This window comes from Ambystoma mexicanum, chromosome 7p (genome assembly GCF_040938575.1).
Source record: "Ambystoma mexicanum isolate Mex_15411 chromosome 7p, UKY_AmexF1_1, whole genome shotgun sequence".
Classification (NCBI taxonomy): Eukaryota; Metazoa; Chordata; class Amphibia; order Caudata; family Ambystomatidae; genus Ambystoma; species Ambystoma mexicanum.
Genome location: NC_090939.1, coordinates 386,633,117 through 386,651,124, shown reverse-complemented (window position 1 = coordinate 386,651,124; position 18,008 = coordinate 386,633,117). Strand labels below are relative to the sequence as shown.

Sequence of the window (18,008 nt, the reverse complement as noted above, 5' to 3'; positions counted from 1 at the left end):
GGGGAGAAAAACCCTAGATTACCACAACTGTGACACAGTGATGTGAGGACAACATGCAAATGCAATGGCCAGGTGTAGGTGGGGTGGGCTTGGCGAGGAAGGGGATAGCAAGTACTGGCGCCAAGCGTCCCCTGCGGACACCTGCAGACACACAGGGAGCCGCAACTGTAGGAGTCGCCCTTGGCCTAGGGGCCTTTAGCCACAGGGGCTGCCGGGCAGAGGGCTGCCCAGGAGGGGGGTGGTTATAGGAAGAGGGAGGAGAGGAAGGGGAGGGCTGGTGTGGGCGGGCAGGGAGGCGGGAGCACGAGGAGGACCAGGAAGTGGGAGGGTAGAGCAGGAACAGACAACGCGCTCAGAGCGCGGAAGCAATATTACAAAATGTGCAGATTCAACTCACGGAGGCCCGATGGGCCAGGAAGGGCATCCAAGGCCTGCAGTTCCCTCAAGGGCTACCGGCGACCGCTCTCCCATGCTCAGCTGGACCATTCCACGACCATCAAACTTTATGGTCGTGGAATGGGCTACAGTGCTTTCAGAGGCTGAGGCTGCGATATCATGTGCCATAGCTACTCAGAGGTTGTTATTTTCCTGTTTCAGGGATGCTACGTCCAAGCACAACGCCTGCAATTCGTCCCATAAGTTTGCAGCACCTTGGCATCTTATTCTGTCATGGGCTTGATCACTGGGTCATGGCTTACTGGTTCCTTTCTGTGATGGGCTTCCTCCTTTCTTCTGGGAGGTACCGGTTTGTAAGTCGTCCAGGATGCTCTGATGTAAAGGCAGGCAGGAGATGCAGCCCCCTTCCATCCCAAGCGTTAGTGGATAAGGGACCAGTTCCCCAATACCAAGGGCTAGATTTGCCTCCCGGAGGTTTAACATGGTGTAAGGCAGTGCAACCATTAGGGTGCCACTGAGCCGGGAGGCAGCTGATAGTCTCAGTATGTCAGAGGAGCCAAAATCTGACAAGGCAAGGCAAGGCAGGAGGAAGCATGAAGAGGCAAAAGGCAAAAATAGGAAAGAGCTGAATGAGGCAGAAGGCAGGAGCACGACTAAGCAGAAACGAGGAAGTGCACAAGGCAGGAGTGCAAAAATTGGCTGGAGAGAAACCAGGAACCACAGAGAGGAAAAGCACTAGGCAGTACCAGACCGTGGGAGTTATAAGACGCACTGAGCAAGTGTCTCCTATGCCTTAAATAGCCTGAGCAAGGTGTTCTGGTGTCAGTGGTTTCCTTGACAACCAATTGCTGATCATCTGACCCCAGTACAGAAGGGCATGCCGTGACGTTTGCGCGCCGTAGACGAACCTGGAAACGACCTGAGCGACTGCAGCGTCCATGGGACAATCCCCACCAGTACCTTGTGCATCTGCAGACACCCCAGAGGCTGTAGGCGAAAATGCATCCGTCCAAACCACTGGGGATACAATCGCCACATCCCAACAGGTAAGCCACGCTGGCAGCATAAGCGAGCATGGCAGCGCGTAACAATTATAAGTACTTATAATGTTAAATGCTCTCCCCGTCTTTGACAGACTTAGTGTACTCAACTACCCTGTTCTCCCAATATCAATTCCTAGAATCACTGGGACAAGGAAGAGTAGTCTATCTATGTTTGGTTTTACTTGTGTCCATTTATTTCTAAATAAGCCTCCCTAGTAGATTGGGTGTACTTTCCTGTCCAACTGCTCATGGCTAGTTCTCTTTACTGTCCCGAGTCCGGTTACAGGTGTCTTTAACTTGAGCAGACAGTAAGATGGGTGGGACTTAGAAGTATGTGTTGTCATCCTTCCCCTGTCTGTTGCCAAGCACTCTGATTCTGACCTGAAGCATCACTGAAGATTGTTAGCGGAGACCCAGGATTGGCTCCCTTCAGTTAAGCTTGGCCTACACCAATCCCTGGGCCACGTTTGGCTTTAAAAGAGGGCTGAGCCCATCACTGATCAGATCATCTGAAGACTTTGCAATGAGTAAGAAGAAGGTCTCATTTAGACCCGAGCTGAAAGTACAGTCTACCTTTCATCTTCCGGCAGTGAAGAAAAGCCAGGAGTTCCTAGAGGGAACCAAGAGCCCTCCCCTAAACTTCTCCCAGGGAACAGAGGGACTTACCTGTAAAGACTGGAGAGGGGTTATCTGTACTCCTGCCCTTTATATGGCAAAGTAGATGCACAGAGTACCCCAACCAAGATTCTCTATATGGTAATGTTGGGCGAGCTATCAAGGCTTAAGCTCTCAGGAGGTGATGCAGGCTGGTTCTTAAGTACAGTGTAGTCCCCAAGCCCCCACAAAGGAATGTCCACACACTATGATAGTGATAACACAGTTCTTTATATGAATAAGGTTCGAGTTATATACACACACAATAACACACATTGTGCTCAGGCAACACTATAGTGATAAACATGTACAATATCTATGTGGTACCACAGTTAACTCTTGATTCCATTAAAATACACCAACTGCTGACTGTCTCAATGGCATACAAATCAAATAGTAAAGTGAATCAACAATAGACATAAGAAGGAAGACAAGTTGGGTTAAACAACTAGCAGAATACTCAGTCCCTACCACTAGACACAGTTCTGTGTGAGGATCCTCCCACCTGGGCAACCTATAAATAAAGTGTATCAACAAGCACAATGCATTGTTTAATATAGTCTTGGTTCCTTTTAAAAAGGTTCTACGTACCTGGTTTAGCAGAGTTTGATGTCGGTTCGTAGACGGATCCTTCTTGAGTGAACTCCCTTTAAGGCAGGAGCCATGGATCATCGAGAATCCCTGATGAAAAGGAGAACAATGTCGACGAGGCAGCAGCTTCGGTCCTTCTGGCGCTCGTCGATGATCGGTCGTGGACATCCTGCGAAGGTGAGGCATGAGGTGCACCTCGATGATAAGAGTGTGTTGCTGCAAAGAGTCAATGAACAACATAGGCCCAGCAAGGGCATCGGGTCATCGAACTTTGGTGTCAGCGATCAGGACTCGACCACGGCTGGCTTTCGGATCTTTGTTGGTGTCTTTGTGGACTTCAGGTGGCGGGAAACTCACTGGCGGACTCTTCTCAATTCATTGGCGACCTTGACTTTCTCCGGTGGGAAAAAGTGGTCGACGGGATGAGCAAGACAGTAATTGATTTCAAAGGGTTTTATGCAATTGAGCTTTGCAGCTCCGGTCTACGCGGTTACAGCGGTGCTCTGAACCTCGGTCGACGGTGGCGGTCGTTGATGGCCTCGACATCCTGGCGCTTTGTTTCAGATTCCTCACCGGTCCCCTTCCCCGGTCGGCAGCCTTTTGATGACTGACTTCCAGGGAGCCTTGGTGAAGGTTAGCTTGTGCACGATGTTCCCTTGTAGCTCGGGAAGAGGTCTCCTACCCAGGTCCTCTCTTGGATCAGTCCTCGAATGCACAACAGCTTTCAGATTGCATTGAAGGAAAGCAGCAGCAATTCTTCTTCTTCAGGCTCGGCTTCGAGAATAAGCATCAAGTTTCGACTTCAGCTTCTGAACAATTCCAGTAAGTGAAAGGTCCCAGATATACCGTTCTGTCTATCATGCACACTGCTGAGCCAGGCTCAGGCAGCCAATCATTCAGAAGGGCATTCAGCAGGCAGACAGCCAACCAGGCTCACAGTGCATTCAAGCCATTCTTCTCCATCCAGACACTCACAACTAAGAATATGGATTGGGACAAGCACCCAGCCATTCAGCACTCCACACTGCATTCATACCAGTTATGGGCAGGGCTGTCTCATTCATTGTGTCACACACCAGAAACCAGACACCCATGACATGAAATGTAAATTGGTCACACACTCCATTCACCCAGGTCCCACACCAAGGGTGTACCCACAACATACAGTCACTGGGAAGGCTGCAGCGAGTCTGGCCTGGACTTCCCCACAATACCATATATGGAACTTCCAGCCAACAGCCAGTTAGGGGTGGGACCGAGTCAGGGCTTCCCAGGACTTTGGGAAAACAAGGTAACAGGCAAAGGAAAGCAAGAGGCCACAGGGGCCATCTTGTCTCCCATCAGGAATCAACTGATTCCATCTTGCAGAGCCTGGGTATCCCAAAATGGAGGATACTCACAGCATCTGTCAAAATCAGCATGGAGCTGCCATCAGCCCATACCCTGCTCTGTGGGCCACACACAGGTGTCCAAAAACATACATTAGGGGCACATGGTTGTACCCCCACCTACGTGTCCTATAAGGGCATCCCAAGGGTCTGTTCACCCCAACCAAAAAGAGGAAGAGCTGCTCTGCCAGGAGTCCCACATGAACTCCTGTGCAGAAAACAACGAATAACACACTGTCACGACTCGCTCCCTTCGCTCCCGTTCCCACCACTTGGGGGCATGATTTGGGGTTTATTCCCTACTGGACCTTTCCTCCGAACCTTATGCTACAGTGCTATGATGAATTGGGAGCGCTAAATCCCTATTTTCCAAGCTACTTCCCTTCCGGATCCATTCCAGGTTTTTGGCAGCCAGCATGCTTCTTTAACCAAATGACTATGCTTCCCAGAATGCCTGGCCCACTGCTCCACCTCCACCCTTGCAGGACAAGGTTGGGTGGAGGATAGGTAACAGCTGTGGCTGCAGGTGCAGCAATCAGCACACCTGAGGCGTGTGCTCGTTAAGCAGCTTTAAAAGCCTCAGTCTTACTTCAGTCCAGCGCTGGTCATCGTTTGCAGTGTTCCTGTTGTGACTAGTCCCTTGTTCCTTGTTCCTTGCCTTTGTACCTAGTTCCTAGTTCCTGTCTTCTTGTTCCTCCGCCCTGAATCTCGGATTCATGCGCTAATTGATTTCTGCTCCCTTGATTCCCTTTTTGTCTTCCTCTGTTTGCAGGCAGCATTTCTCAGTGCTTTCCCCTTTTAGATGCAGCCCAGTTTGTCTGTGTTCTATATTTCTTTGACTCTGTCCTTTGCTGCTGTAAACCCGTATGCCTTAGCCTTCCTCTTAGATTAGCTTCCTGTCTTTTCCTTGGAGGGGTAGCGAGAAGTTTGCATTGGTTATTTCGTTTTTCCCTGCTCCTGATCCTTACTTTCCATTGGGATCCATTCCATGTTTTCCATTGCACTTCTGCATTTATTTCCCATTTGATTATTAGGTGTGGTGTGCTGTTGTAGCTAGCTCCTGTGTGAATGCTTATGTTTTCCTCATTAATTTGTAATCACTATTCCAACTTAGGTATTTAGTTTTCCTCCCATTGCTGTTATAGCCTTTCTGGGTCCCAGTTTCATCAACAGGATTCGTGGGCTAGCTGACATTCAAGAGGTTTATCTCGTCCTCGTGAGTACTGTTCTTTAGTTCCCTTATTTAATACCATCAAGAGTGTTAGTTCACAGATCCTGTCATTGCTTGCCCTCCACGTGGGTTTAGCGCTGTCAGTACCTGTAACAGCAATTGGGGGTAAGGCGCTTGCCGACTTTCCTCGCGGTCAGGTGCTTACCCCACATCCCTTTTCATATATTGGTTTTGTTGTCACACTCTATTTGCACTCCTGGGTTCTAGCATACATGAGTCGTTGTTCCTGTGTGCACGTAGTTTAATTCGAAGCTATTCACTGTGTGATTTAGTGCACATTTCCCTTGCCATATTCGCTGCCTTTGTACTCGCCTGACTAATCCTGACACACACATAAAAAGGAGTACATGACAAGGACAGGGAGGCCCTGTCCCTCCAATGCATTTCAAGCATCAAAGTTGCCCCCCCAGACTGAGGTTAGGGTGGTCTAATCTCCCACGAGATTGACACCCTCATCCAAACGGTCAACATACCTTCTGGAAAGGCCATCTGCAGAGGCATGTGGTGTGCTAACCACTTAAACATGGCAAGCTAATACAAAATATTGATGATCTGGTCACCTCTAATGGGATGACCATCTATTGGAAAAAAATTAAGGGTCATTCCAGAATAGAGGGGCCAGACAAAACTGGAAACGACCTAACTGATGAGCTGGCCAAAACCGGAGCCATCCAATGGGATCTCCTTGAGATCGATTCCCTGTTGGGGGAAATCCAGGTCACTGCTGTCACTAGGTACTGGACAAATGCTCACAATGAACTCTCAACTGCCCAGTGGAGTAAGGAGACCCCAGATGCTGATTTAATCATGGCACAAATAGGGGATCCAATTATTGGGAAATGTTATCAACACATTTAGGACCCTGAGAACTTTCCTCTGACAGAAACCGATTACATTGAGAAAGAGGACCTCAGGGTGTTGATGAAGTGTCCCAAAATGTTCAGAATCCAAGAGGGTTTGTTGGTAAGGAGATCCATCTCTGGTTGTGACCAATGGGTGGTACCTACCTCATTCCCAAGCCTGATGCTAATTCACGCCGATGAAGCGGCCACAGCCGGTCATCAGGGATTTCATACTACTTTGGAAATCTTGCGGGAGGTTGCATACTGGCCACATATGGGGCAGGGACTCGACCAGTATTTGAAGGGGTGTCTTGTGTGTGCACAATTGTAGCCAAGTTCAGTCACACACCGAGCTCCACTCCAGAAGAGGGGGGTGACACTGCCTTGATCAGATTTACAAGTAGATTTAATTGTGCCTGTGATTCGCTCTTCTAGGGGGAACAAGTACATGTTAACAGTAAAATGCTTTTTTACCAAATGGGTGGAATGTCTCCCGGCCTCAAATTGCAAGGCAGAAACAGCAGCTGCCCTGATGATCAACCACATCTTCTCACGCTTTTGCCTACCCCAAAGGATTGAGTCAGACCGAGGAAGTCACTTCACCAGCGAAGTCATGACAAAGATGTGGGAGATACTTGGAGTTAAAAGGAAACTTCATATTGCATAAAGGCAGTCCTCTAGTGGGTGAGTGAGAGGTACAATAAAACAATTGTGAGCATTCTAAAAAAGTTTGTGGCAGATTCTGGGCCAAGATTACCGCTTGTCCTGATGGCCATCAGATCTACACCATCTTCTGTTACCAAAATGTCTCCATTTGAGTTAATGACTGGACGAAGGATGGTGCTACCTCAGCATCTGCTCTATAGAACACAAGAGCAGACACTGATAAACAACTCCACAACACATGAATATGTTGAGAATCTAAGAAAACACCATCAGCATGCTTTTGCGTACGCTCAACAGAATCTGGAAAAATCAGCAGAGGGGGTGAAGACTCAATATGACTTAAAAACAACCAAAAAGGAATACTAAGTAGGAGACGGGGTCTACTTGTACAATTTTCAAAAGAACCAGACTAAGGAGAGGAAATGTCTACCCTCCTGGTGCGGTCCTTTTGAAATTGTAGATAAAATATCACCCGACGCCTACAGAATCTGCATCCCCAAAGGAGAGCTGGCAGAAGAGAAATGGGTCCACATTAATCAGTTAAAGAGTTGTCATCCCAGGCACACTTTGCAGCTGATTGAGGAGCCAAGGGAAAGTCAAATAGAGGAGACATCTGGAGAATGGGAACAAGAAAAAGAAGAACCAGAAGGGAACAGGTAGCTCCATAGGAATATCTATCTAACATGGAGTACTTTTCTTCATGACCATTGCAAAAAGTGTATCACATAACCATGGTGTAAATATAACTATCTGTGCCTTGTTAAGGAATTATTTGCTGAAATGGTTCAAGTTCAGTAATAAATGTAATGTATGTGTGTCCCACTAATGACAATCTTCCGGGAAGACAGTCAGTGGGAACATTTTGTAACCTGTCTTTATTTCTTCACTAGTTATTACCGATTCCATTCCTTCATAGACCAATGAGACTTCCCCGGGGACCCGGAAAGGGAAGGAAGGAAAGGGGTGTCACTCCACACTCCAACAAAAAACAAAGGGAGGATCGTGGCCTACCGCTCCCTGATGAAAGGACTCTGCCCGATGAACCCCATTTTGCCCTACTTTCCCTCAACAAGAAGTCCCGGGAAGGTTGGGGGGATCTGTGGGGTACATTTATCCACCCAGCAGAGCTCCCCTACTTCACCAAACTGCACTTTCAGTAGTACCAGCAGAAGGGCTGCGCTGGCCTGTCGAGCACTCTTCCCTTGCATCAAAACATTGTTTTGCAGCTACAAAAATGATGGCTGTGCTGTCTTTGCCAAACACATTTGGGGTGAGACGGAACATGGAACACCCTGAGAATGGCTGCCAGTGTTTTCCTTATGTGAACCAAAGAAAAGAATTGAAAAGCAGCGCTCCAGGGCTGCTAGCTCAAAATCTCCCATGAAAAAAGGAAATATTTTGCATTTAAAATAACTGCGCCCTGATGCTCTTTTAAACTGTTTCAACGGTACACAGTTGGTTCCAGTGAGACCCAGCTATGTTTATCCACCTTCAGGTTGTGCTCCAGTAAAAAGGGGAATTTCTCATTGAATGACAGGCTGTGCCAGGCAAGATCTGTGAAATAGTAAAGAATTTCACTTGAAGCCGTACGCAAAACGCTTTACTTTTTGCAACAAAATATCACTGACAAGCCCTTCACAAGAAGCCCTCTTTCTCTGTGCTTATGTCAGTTTCATTGGACCCTTGCCTTGGACAGACTCCTGTGTGGTAGAAATGACTAGGGCCATGGAAATGCTCAGAACACAGATGCAAGAGAAAAACGCATTTGAAAGTGACATTTCAGGAAAATTAACCACGTTTAAAATTGTGCTTTTTACAAACAAGAAAATGTCTGTTTAAAAGTAAATTGTTGAATTAAGGCCCTGTCCTTGCATAGAAATGTGAGGGGGTTTGTTTTAAAACATATGTAGGGTATTTAATTCCAACAGTCTTGCTTTCTGGTTCAGAAATAAATAAATAAATTAGTTGTGAATCCAGCAAGAAACAGGTTTTTTCCTGGCCTGGCTTCAAAGGACTTTGCTTCCTGGAAACAGGATCTGCCTCCCTTCAAATGGACAGCCCCCGGGGCATATGACTAGGCAAGGGTGGTGGATCTCACACCCTCATCAGACTCTGTGGCAGTGCTCCAGTCTGATGCAATGGATTTCTGGGACACATAGGTGTGACTTTCTGGTAACACTTACCCTGCACTCAAACTGGAGAGCTTCAAAGACAAAATCCATGGCAACACAGGGCTAGTGCCTGGCAATTGGCTGTTTGTTTGAAAATAAATGCCTTATTTGGAAGACAAAAATATCCCATCTGGGGCAAAAGACTGTGCTGAATTAATAAACTTTAAGACTTATATTTCTGCAACCGGAACACACAGTAATGTGACAGTTTAACAGTTTAAATCTCATTGTTGTGGCATTAAAACAAGACATTGTGGCTTTCCCATATCGTGCATGGGACGCAAATGGCGAGAACATGTAAATCATGGGAAAAGTGCACATGGTATAACTTTGAAATTTAATGCAAACATGCTCTGTGATAATAGGTACGCATATATAAAATTGTAGAATTTTAAGTGAAGTATTTCCCACCTAAACTTGTACAAGATAATTAGAACTACTAAACAATATCGTACAGATGTGGGAATTGTAATGACAGGTTCAGTGTAAAATATGGAATCGGATTATGTGATTTTCAAAAGTGCTACAACTGTAAAAATGTGCATTTTATGTCAAACGGATTTTGGCTAAAATAACTGTGGGAGGGCCATGGGCGTTGTAAGCACCCATAAAAACTGATGTCATGTCCCTGAAGTCGATCCGGCTGACAGGAAGGCGGTAACAGTCATCCCTGACCAATCCAGTTGTTAGAGGCATGTCAAGCCAAAGGTCTGCCCCCATAGTAAATCATGTGTTGTCATCCTCTGTATATAAGGTGGAATCTCACAGAGACAAAGGACACACTCTTCTGAATTTTCCAGCTTCTGCCTATCCAGACATTCCATATTCATCCTGCAACGTTCCAGATTCCAGTGCCAGGCCAGAGCATAGTTGACTCTATCCAGGCAGAACCACTGATCCAGAAAAACCCCACTAAAAATCCCAATAACTCAGGGAGAAAGAGGGAAAAGCTGTGGTACCCTTTTTGAGAGTATCCTGTGACCAGACCAGCTTTTTGCCCCGCTATCTGCATGCCAGCTGTACCCTCACTATCCAGTGACCAGACCAGGCCCAGCCGTCCCATTCTAGGAGAGCCCGCAGCTGTGAGCAGTGACCAGATATTGCTGCGCTGTCCAGAAACCCGGTCCGCTGCCCCAACTACCCCATTAGAATCCTTAAAATGTCTTGTAATGCACTTTCCTTGGAAGTGGTTGTCTTTTGGGTAGGTGTTGTGGTGGAAGCTGGTGATGGCATGTGGCCGGCCCATGGGCTGTACGTGGAGAAAAGGGCGTGCGTTGTGGAAGCTGCTTGAGGTGGGGCAGACTGGGTGAGTAGCGGTGCAAGGGTGCTTGCATGCCTGGGGGGGATGATGGGGTGATCTGCTGTGGAACGTGGTGACTGGCGCTGTCTGGTATGAAGGCTTTAGTGGAGGGGGGAACATGCGTGAAGTTGGTGAGTTGGCTGCTTGTAGTTGAGGGCAGTAATGACTCTGTGCGCTGCAATGTTCTAGCAATGCAGGAAGTAAAGGAGTGGCTGGCAGGAGTGGCCTGCTGAGCGAGTTTGAATTGTGATCATGTGTGGAATAGTGAGGGGTCTGAGCGGTGTGGCCAGTTGATGGTAACACTCATTAATCCGTGGCAGGGACTTGGGATTGCAGGTACGGGCTAGGTGGTCCATTGGGAGTGTGGTGGTCGCAGGGCCGTGTGGTCGATGTGAGCACAATCGGGCTGTGCGCAGAGGCTTCTTGTGTGGCATGTAGGTATGAATGTTTCTCATATTTATCTCAATCAGAATAGATATATGTTCTTTACGCTGTCGGATCTTCCTTACATCTGTTATAACCAGAATTTTTACATTAATGTTGAAGCCCTTTTTGCATGGGTATCCCCCTTTACTTTGCCTAAAAAACTTCTTCACTTTCATCTTCTAAATTCACTTTGTCAGACATTTATTTCTTCATGCATTTACTTCTTACCCTTCGCCTACATCTTCACATTTTCAAGGTGGCTATGGATATGGTAAGGTTAGAGTTGTGGTCAAGACTGGGTAGAGGGAGGGTAGAGGGAAGAATATAGGTTACAAAAAATAGGGGTAATGGGGTCTTCCCTTGTAATGAGGAAGTAAATGTTAGAAGAAGTGAAAGACTGAAGAAGTAACGGCATGAAGAGGTAAATGTGACTGACGAATGTTTGGCAAAGTGAATGCAAAAGAAGTAAAGACATACATCCTTTGTATGGCCATGGCTGGTAAAGTGCGGCTGGGTCTTCTGATTTTGCTGCTGCAAACGATAGTTATCAAGCAGTACATATACTCCTATTTATTTATGTTATTTTATTTATTTATTTTTTCATTTGTATAGCGCGCAAACAGCCCTTGGGCAACGAGGTGCTGTTACTTGTGAGGAACTTAGTTACATGGGATATGTACAACAGGTTGGGCATAAGCATAGGTTATACATTCGGGGATAGACAGGCTAAATATCCTGCCAGCATAGGTAACACGATTACAGGATGTGGAAGCTGAGGTAATTAGGTGAAGAGCAGTGTTTTCACTGCATTTCGGAATGCCAGATGTGAGTTTTATGCAGGGTCTCATCGATCATGTATGTCTGTGCAAAGTCCTACTATTTGGCCCTAACATTGTTTACAGTCCTTGGTAATTCGTGCTTGAAGGTCTGTTTTAACATTATTAATGATGCAAAGCCAGAATGGTAAAGAGATGCAAAGCATTGTATGGACCTCTGTAGCACGCTGTGCAAGCTGCAGGCGTTGTGCTGCAGCTGCCCATGTAAAATGTTATAAGTAGTTAATCCACCAGAAAAGGATAACAGCTCGTGTAGTCATAGTTACATGATGACACTGCCCTTCAGCTTGCATTATCTTTGACCTGGGCCAGTTTTTTTGTGAGCAACACACAACTGTGTAAAAGCTACCAGCAGCTAACAGAGAACCCAAGACAAGGTCCAGTACGTAAAACCAAGCCCAAAAAGGTTTTTTACTGTGGGGTGGACTCAAATCTATTCATAAAAAGAAGGAATAGAACAAGGTTGTGGCTGAAGACAGAAGGATAGAGCGAAACAAAGGTACTATCCCTGCCTACTGTGCACTCTCAACTAGGTTGCGGTGTCACACGCCTGTCTAATAGTGACAGAATAAGAATGAAATTACCACTTCTATGGTGTGTAATGCATTCAACCTTGAAAGTCCCAACCCACTCTCTTCCAGATTCCGCCTCTTTTGCTCTTATTTAAAACATGGAGAGCATAGCAAGGCGACACACGCGCTCATGTTGAGCGCTTTGGTTTAACTAGGAACTTTTACGTACTGGACCTTGTCTTGGGTTCTCTGTTAGCTGCTAGTAGCTTTTACACAGTTGTGTGTTGCCTAATCTTTTGTGTGAACATTATCTACTAAGGGCAATACTCTGTTAATTTGTAGAAATTGCCCTATTGTTTGGTTATAATCCAGTTTTTTGTGAGCCCATCACAAATCCATGCCAATAAATGACCAATGTAATGAACACACGCAAACGCTAAGCACTCCTGGCTTTCTTTTCAATATGAGTCGTGAAGTCCTTTAATGACAGTGGCGTAGCTAGGTGGGGTAGGTGGGCCCCCCATGTGAAACCTTGTGCCCCACTACCTAAGACGAGCAGTGACCATGTTCTCCATCTCCCCCTACTTTTGTCTGTGCCCCCCTACTTTTGTCTTTGGCACCCTCTGTGCCCCTCCTAAATTTGATTCTTGGCGACGCCACTGTTTAATGATAACGTGAAAACCAAAACTTGAGGTTCCAGAAATTAAGAAATATAAGCAGGGCCTGATCAGACACACAGGTCTGGCGTGGAATAATTTGAGAGCTCTGAACACCAAAGTGAATTATGTACTGGCCCAGCAATGGTCCCTCACGCTCCTCCCAGCACACCCACCTTGCCATTTTCCAAAGTTTCGGCTCCATTCTTTCCTCCAAAGGGCATCACGTCCTACTTCAGCTAAAGTGAGGGGGCACTAGAGCTGGCTGCGGAATGCACAGGCTGACGCCTGATCGCATCACCTCCCTTGATCCCATCCTCATCCGCCCCGCGGACCCCGCCCCTCTCTCCTCGCCGGCGGCAATTAAGGGAAACCCCACCGCGTAATCAAGCCTGGGGCGGCCTTTAATTCTGGTATTTCGAATGCTATGTCTGAATGGGCACCTATGTATAGCACTCTGCTTACAGCAATGGTAAAACAAATGTATAATAATGTCAATTGAAAACATAACCTGTCATAACAAGTAAAACACAGAGTTGTCAATCCCAAAGTACTTTACTACGGGGGAATAATTTGGCGTTATTAGATTGAGTTAATAAAATGTGAATTATTCTGTTTCCTCTACATCGCCCTAATTATAGTGATCGAATACATATTTCAAACAATATACATGCCCAGAGACACAGGCCCTTACGCATTCCCTATTCAAGTTGCTCTATCCCCATCTCTCCTTTTCTTAGATCTACCGTTTACACACCAAATGCCGTCACATTCCACTCCCCTCCCCCCTCAAAAACGCGCACTAACAGCTTGGCTTGACATGCCGTGCCACTTGCGGCTCTATTGATGCTGGCGCTCTGCGGGCAACCTGTCATATTGGCCAAGATTTGAATAAACGAAACCTGCCTTGTACTGAACGCCTTGGGCCTGATTTACACAGGGGTTTTTCCACTGAAAAATCCAGGTGAAAAACGCCGTGTAAATCAGGCACTAGAGCAGCTAACACCAAACAACAAAATATACTTTTGCTCAGTGTGTGTGGGGGGGGGGGGGGCAGCGGGAGGCTGCAGAAAAAAGCAATGCATGGATTCCAGAAATATAAGATGTAAAAGCAATGGGATCCCGTATTTTTTTATTTATTTGTTTACATTGTGTGTGTCCGCATTGGCCTTGGTAATTCACACCCACACATACGCAGGTCTATAGAAGACGAAGCGAAAGCCCAGTGTCTTCCTAAACTTGCCAGAGTACCCCCTTTGCTGTTTCCCGTCGCCGGTTCTGACATAAAATCTTCCTGGAACGCATACAACCACAATAACACATTCCTATCCCGCAACACATTTAAAACAGCAGTACCCTCGTTTCCTCGACATGGCAGCTCCAGTCCTAGTCTTGCAAGTGGTGGGATCCGCAGCCCTGCAGTGAGATGTAGAGAATCAAGAGACGTGTCTTGTCTCCCGGATACTTTTGAACATTAATTCAGCATGCCACTCTCTTCCTTTACGGAATACCTGCCCTCAGCAGGTATAGGTTGTGATACAGCGCGTTCTGCGTGAACACACATATTTCGGCCACGAGCATTCTGGGGGTATCTCTTTTATATAAATGACACCCCAAACATTCTGAACAGATGTGCCCTAAAGTTGCCAGGGTGCCGTCAGACGCAGCCTATAAGGAACGTCTTCACTGCGCCCGCTCCCACATTCTGGGAGCTTTTGCCAGCTTTCCTTACCAGATCTGCCCCAGCACGCCAGGCAGCAGAGCAGGAAGCACAGCCCCAGCAGCATGTGGAACGAGCTCCGAGGCGGGCACCAACAGCGGTGGCAGGTCCGGGCAGGCACCTCTCAGCCGCTCACGGAAGTCCACGGGAGCTTTCAGGGGCGCTGATTTTTCCGGGTCTGCTGCGTGAACTGCAGATTGGAAAGTGCTCGGGGAGAGGCGCCCGACGGAGCAGGAAGTAGACGGCACTGAACAGGGAATGGCACCTTTACCTCGGCTGTCAGACCCGGGCTCCTCCCCGTGAAGGCACGGCCGTTTCTGGCCTTTATTTTTAGGAACTTTTTCCACCAGTAACGAAGGCGGGCTCCACAAGGGATCGCTTCAAGATGCCCACCCGGCTATTTTTGCCGCTGGGGCGGTGTAGAATAAACGTTGTGGTTTTCCCTGATGGATAGTGCGCTGCTTCTTACTGTCACGGGGACATTCTCGGCTTCCCCGCACAGTTGGAAGCTATTGCAACCTGTGCCCCTTGTATGGCCAGTTGGCTACGTGGGGCGGCATTGACAGAGCTAGATTGAGTATACATAGGAGGGTGTATATGTGTGTGTGTCTGTCTGTCTCCCAGACTGGAAGAAGGTTGACTCAATGAGTTATGCCCTGGCCTCAGACATGAGCCTCCCCTTATTTGGGTAATAATGACACCTATTTTTACCACACTTGGAAGCCGGAGGAATCTGACAAGAAGAGCCATATAAACAAGAATGGCAAAACCAACCGTTTTGGCTTTTGTGTAGGTGTGGCATAAGTAGGCATTTGTCGGGGACTGTCATGACTGCCATAATGGAACTGTCTGGCAATAAGATGCAACATCTGGAAAATGGTGTGCAACACCTGGCAAATACATATCAAACACCTATAAACAAGCCCAAATGGTTGGCTTTGCCAATGCTTGTTTGAACAGGACTTCAGATGGGAGGGCACACACACTACTTATAAATCAAGTGGCTGAAACCCCCACGCCCCATTGGTTAAGACGTCTTTGTTACACCATTAGCGCATTTACAGTTGAAATTAAATCTTTACCTCTCAAAAGACGGTATTGAAATGGCACTGGCAGGCCCTTCACTGACCGATGTTTGAGGTTGCTGCTTGAAAGAGATAGCTCGAAGAGATCGCACAGGAATGTGTTTTTGGCTGAGAGTGAAGATAGTGGATCGGATAGGCTAGGAGGACTAACATGATCAGTGGTGGACAATGGGTGGGTAAATTACCACACAACACCGCAGGATGTGTGTTCTTTGTCACATCTCATCTCAATCCTATCTTAATTTCCCATGAAAATAGTTTCAGATGATAGGAAGCACTTTCAGCGTGACCTAATTGCCAAAACAAAAAATGTGATATTATTTTTATATATATATATTTATTTATTAGTTATTTATAAGGCGCTTATACAGCAAGACAGCGTATCAAAGCACCACAAGGCAAAAGGGAAGGGAACGAGGGAACAAATATACATTGAAAAACTGACACTGAATAAAAATAAACAACAATGGTCCTACTAGGCCTGATGACATTCAGAGCGTGCAAGTGCAATGAAAAGAAAGAAAAAGGGCGTGAGGTGGGGGTAAGTGTTATTAGGATTGCTCAAGAGGAGAGGGAAGGAAGTGCCAGAGGTGCCTGTTGGAAGGCAACATGTAAGTGCATGGGTGGAGACGTTCCAGGTGAAGGGGGCAAGTCTATCGTCCAAGCTAAGTGCAGGGTGAATGCAAACCACCCGGCAGGTGGGTGTGGGCCAGGGGGCAGTGCAGGGGGGTCTATTGGCGATTGGGCAGGGGGGGCAGGATTCTATTGGACTCTTGAGGGATCAGGCTACCAATCTCAGCGACATGGGGGGATGGGTAGTACAGAAGGCGGAGTGGGAAGAAGGAGAAGAAAAAGGTCTTGATTTGTTTGCAGAACTTGAGGTGGCTCAGTTCCAGATGGACAGAGAGGGAGACTGTTCCATAGGTGGGAGCCAGCTGAGGAGAGGGATCTGCCCCCGGCTCTCTGCTTGGAGAAGCGTTTGATCCGCAGAGAGTTGGAGTGGGAAGTTCAAACGGATCTGGAAGGAGAGTATTTAGTAAGAGAAAGCGGCAGGTAGTTTGGTCCCAGGCCCCAGACAGCCTTGTGGATGATGCAAAGGCTCTTGAATTTGATCCTTGCAGCAACTGGGAAAATGTGGAGAGATTTTAGGGCTGCAGAGATACATTCCCTGGGCTGGAGGCCAAGGATAAGTCGCGCAGCCAAATTCTGGATTAGTTGGAGAGAGGGGAGTGAAGAAAGAGACAGGTTGAGGAAGAGGCTGTTACAGTAATCCAACCTAGAGAGGACCAGAGTTCTAGAGACATTGAGCTTCTGGGGGAAGGCGAGGAAAGGGAGAATGACTCTAAGGAGGGAAAGTTGTAAGTGTGCCTTCTTGGTAAGGTCCGAGATGTCAGGGATGAAAGAGAGAGAGGAACTGAAGATTACCCCAATGTTTCTGACTTCAGTGGAAGCAGAAGGAGGTGAACCCATAGATGGCGGCCAGAGTGCAGGAGGGAAACAGGGAATAGGTGTCCCGATAAGAAGAATCTCTGTCTTACTGGCATTAAGACAGAGATCATTGGAAGCGCACCACTACTGAATAGCAGACAGGCAGTCAGGGGTGATGGAGGAGGAAGAAGAGGAGGAAGAGGGGAGCTTGAAGAAGAGTTGTGTGTCATCTGCGTAACACTGGAAATGAGGAGAGAAGGCAGAGTTCAGGTGTGCAGGAGGGGCAAGGTAGATGTTGAAAAGCCAAGGCGAGAGGATGGAGCCTTAGGGAACACCACGTGTAGAGGGAGTGGTGGTGCAGGAGAAGGAGCCCAGGAGCACCTTGGAACGGCGATCAGTGAGGAAAGAGATCAACCAATTCAGTGCCCAGTCTGAGATACCAAAGGTATCATGGAGCCGCTTTGTGAGAATAAAGTGGTTGACCATGTCAAAGTTGGAGGAGATGTCAAGGAAAATGAGAAAAGCAGGAGAGTTCGAGTCAAGATTTGCCAGCAGTTCTTCACAGGGGTTCACAGGAGCAGTTTCTGTACCTCTGGATGCGGGTAATCCAGATTGATGGACGTGTAAACAACCAGCGAGCCCAGTGTGTTGGGTCAGTTGGGGGAAGACCCCTTTGCCAGGAGTTTCCCAAGGAAGAGTGTAGTAGAGATAGGGCGGTAGTTGGCCTGCCATGAGGGGTCAGCCGAAGGCTTTTTTAGGAGAGGGTGCACAAGGGAGTGCTTGACAGAGGAAGGGAAAGAACCAAAGGCTAAGGAGTGGTTGCAGAAGTCAGCAAGAGCTGGAACAAGGAAGGAGATGTTGTCCTTGATGGTTCTGGAGGGGCATGATGAGAGCTGTTTGAATGAGTCCTTCATGGAGCTGACTACTCTAGAGACCTCAGCCATTTTGATGGGTGAGAAGGAGGGACAAGTAGGTAGGGGTGGAAGAGAGGCCAAGGGAGGCAGGCGGACAGGGGGATGAGAGGGGGAAGGGGAAGGAGAGAGAGAGGTCTGAGTGTCCTGAG

General features: G+C 47.4%; 1 protein-coding gene across 1 annotated transcript in view; it reads right to left on the bottom strand.

The window, feature by feature from the left end:
• LIPI (lipase I) overlaps positions 1-14,642 on the bottom strand; it is a 420,036-nt gene extending 405,394 nt beyond the window's left edge. Inside the window, exon 1 of the mRNA XM_069636429.1 lies at positions 14,445-14,642. Coding sequence (XP_069492530.1) covers positions 14,445-14,499 — 55 coding nt within the window. The 5' untranslated portion in view covers positions 14,500-14,642. The remainder of the gene's footprint in view (positions 1-14,444) is intronic.
• Between the last annotated feature and the right edge of the window lie 3,366 nt (positions 14,643-18,008).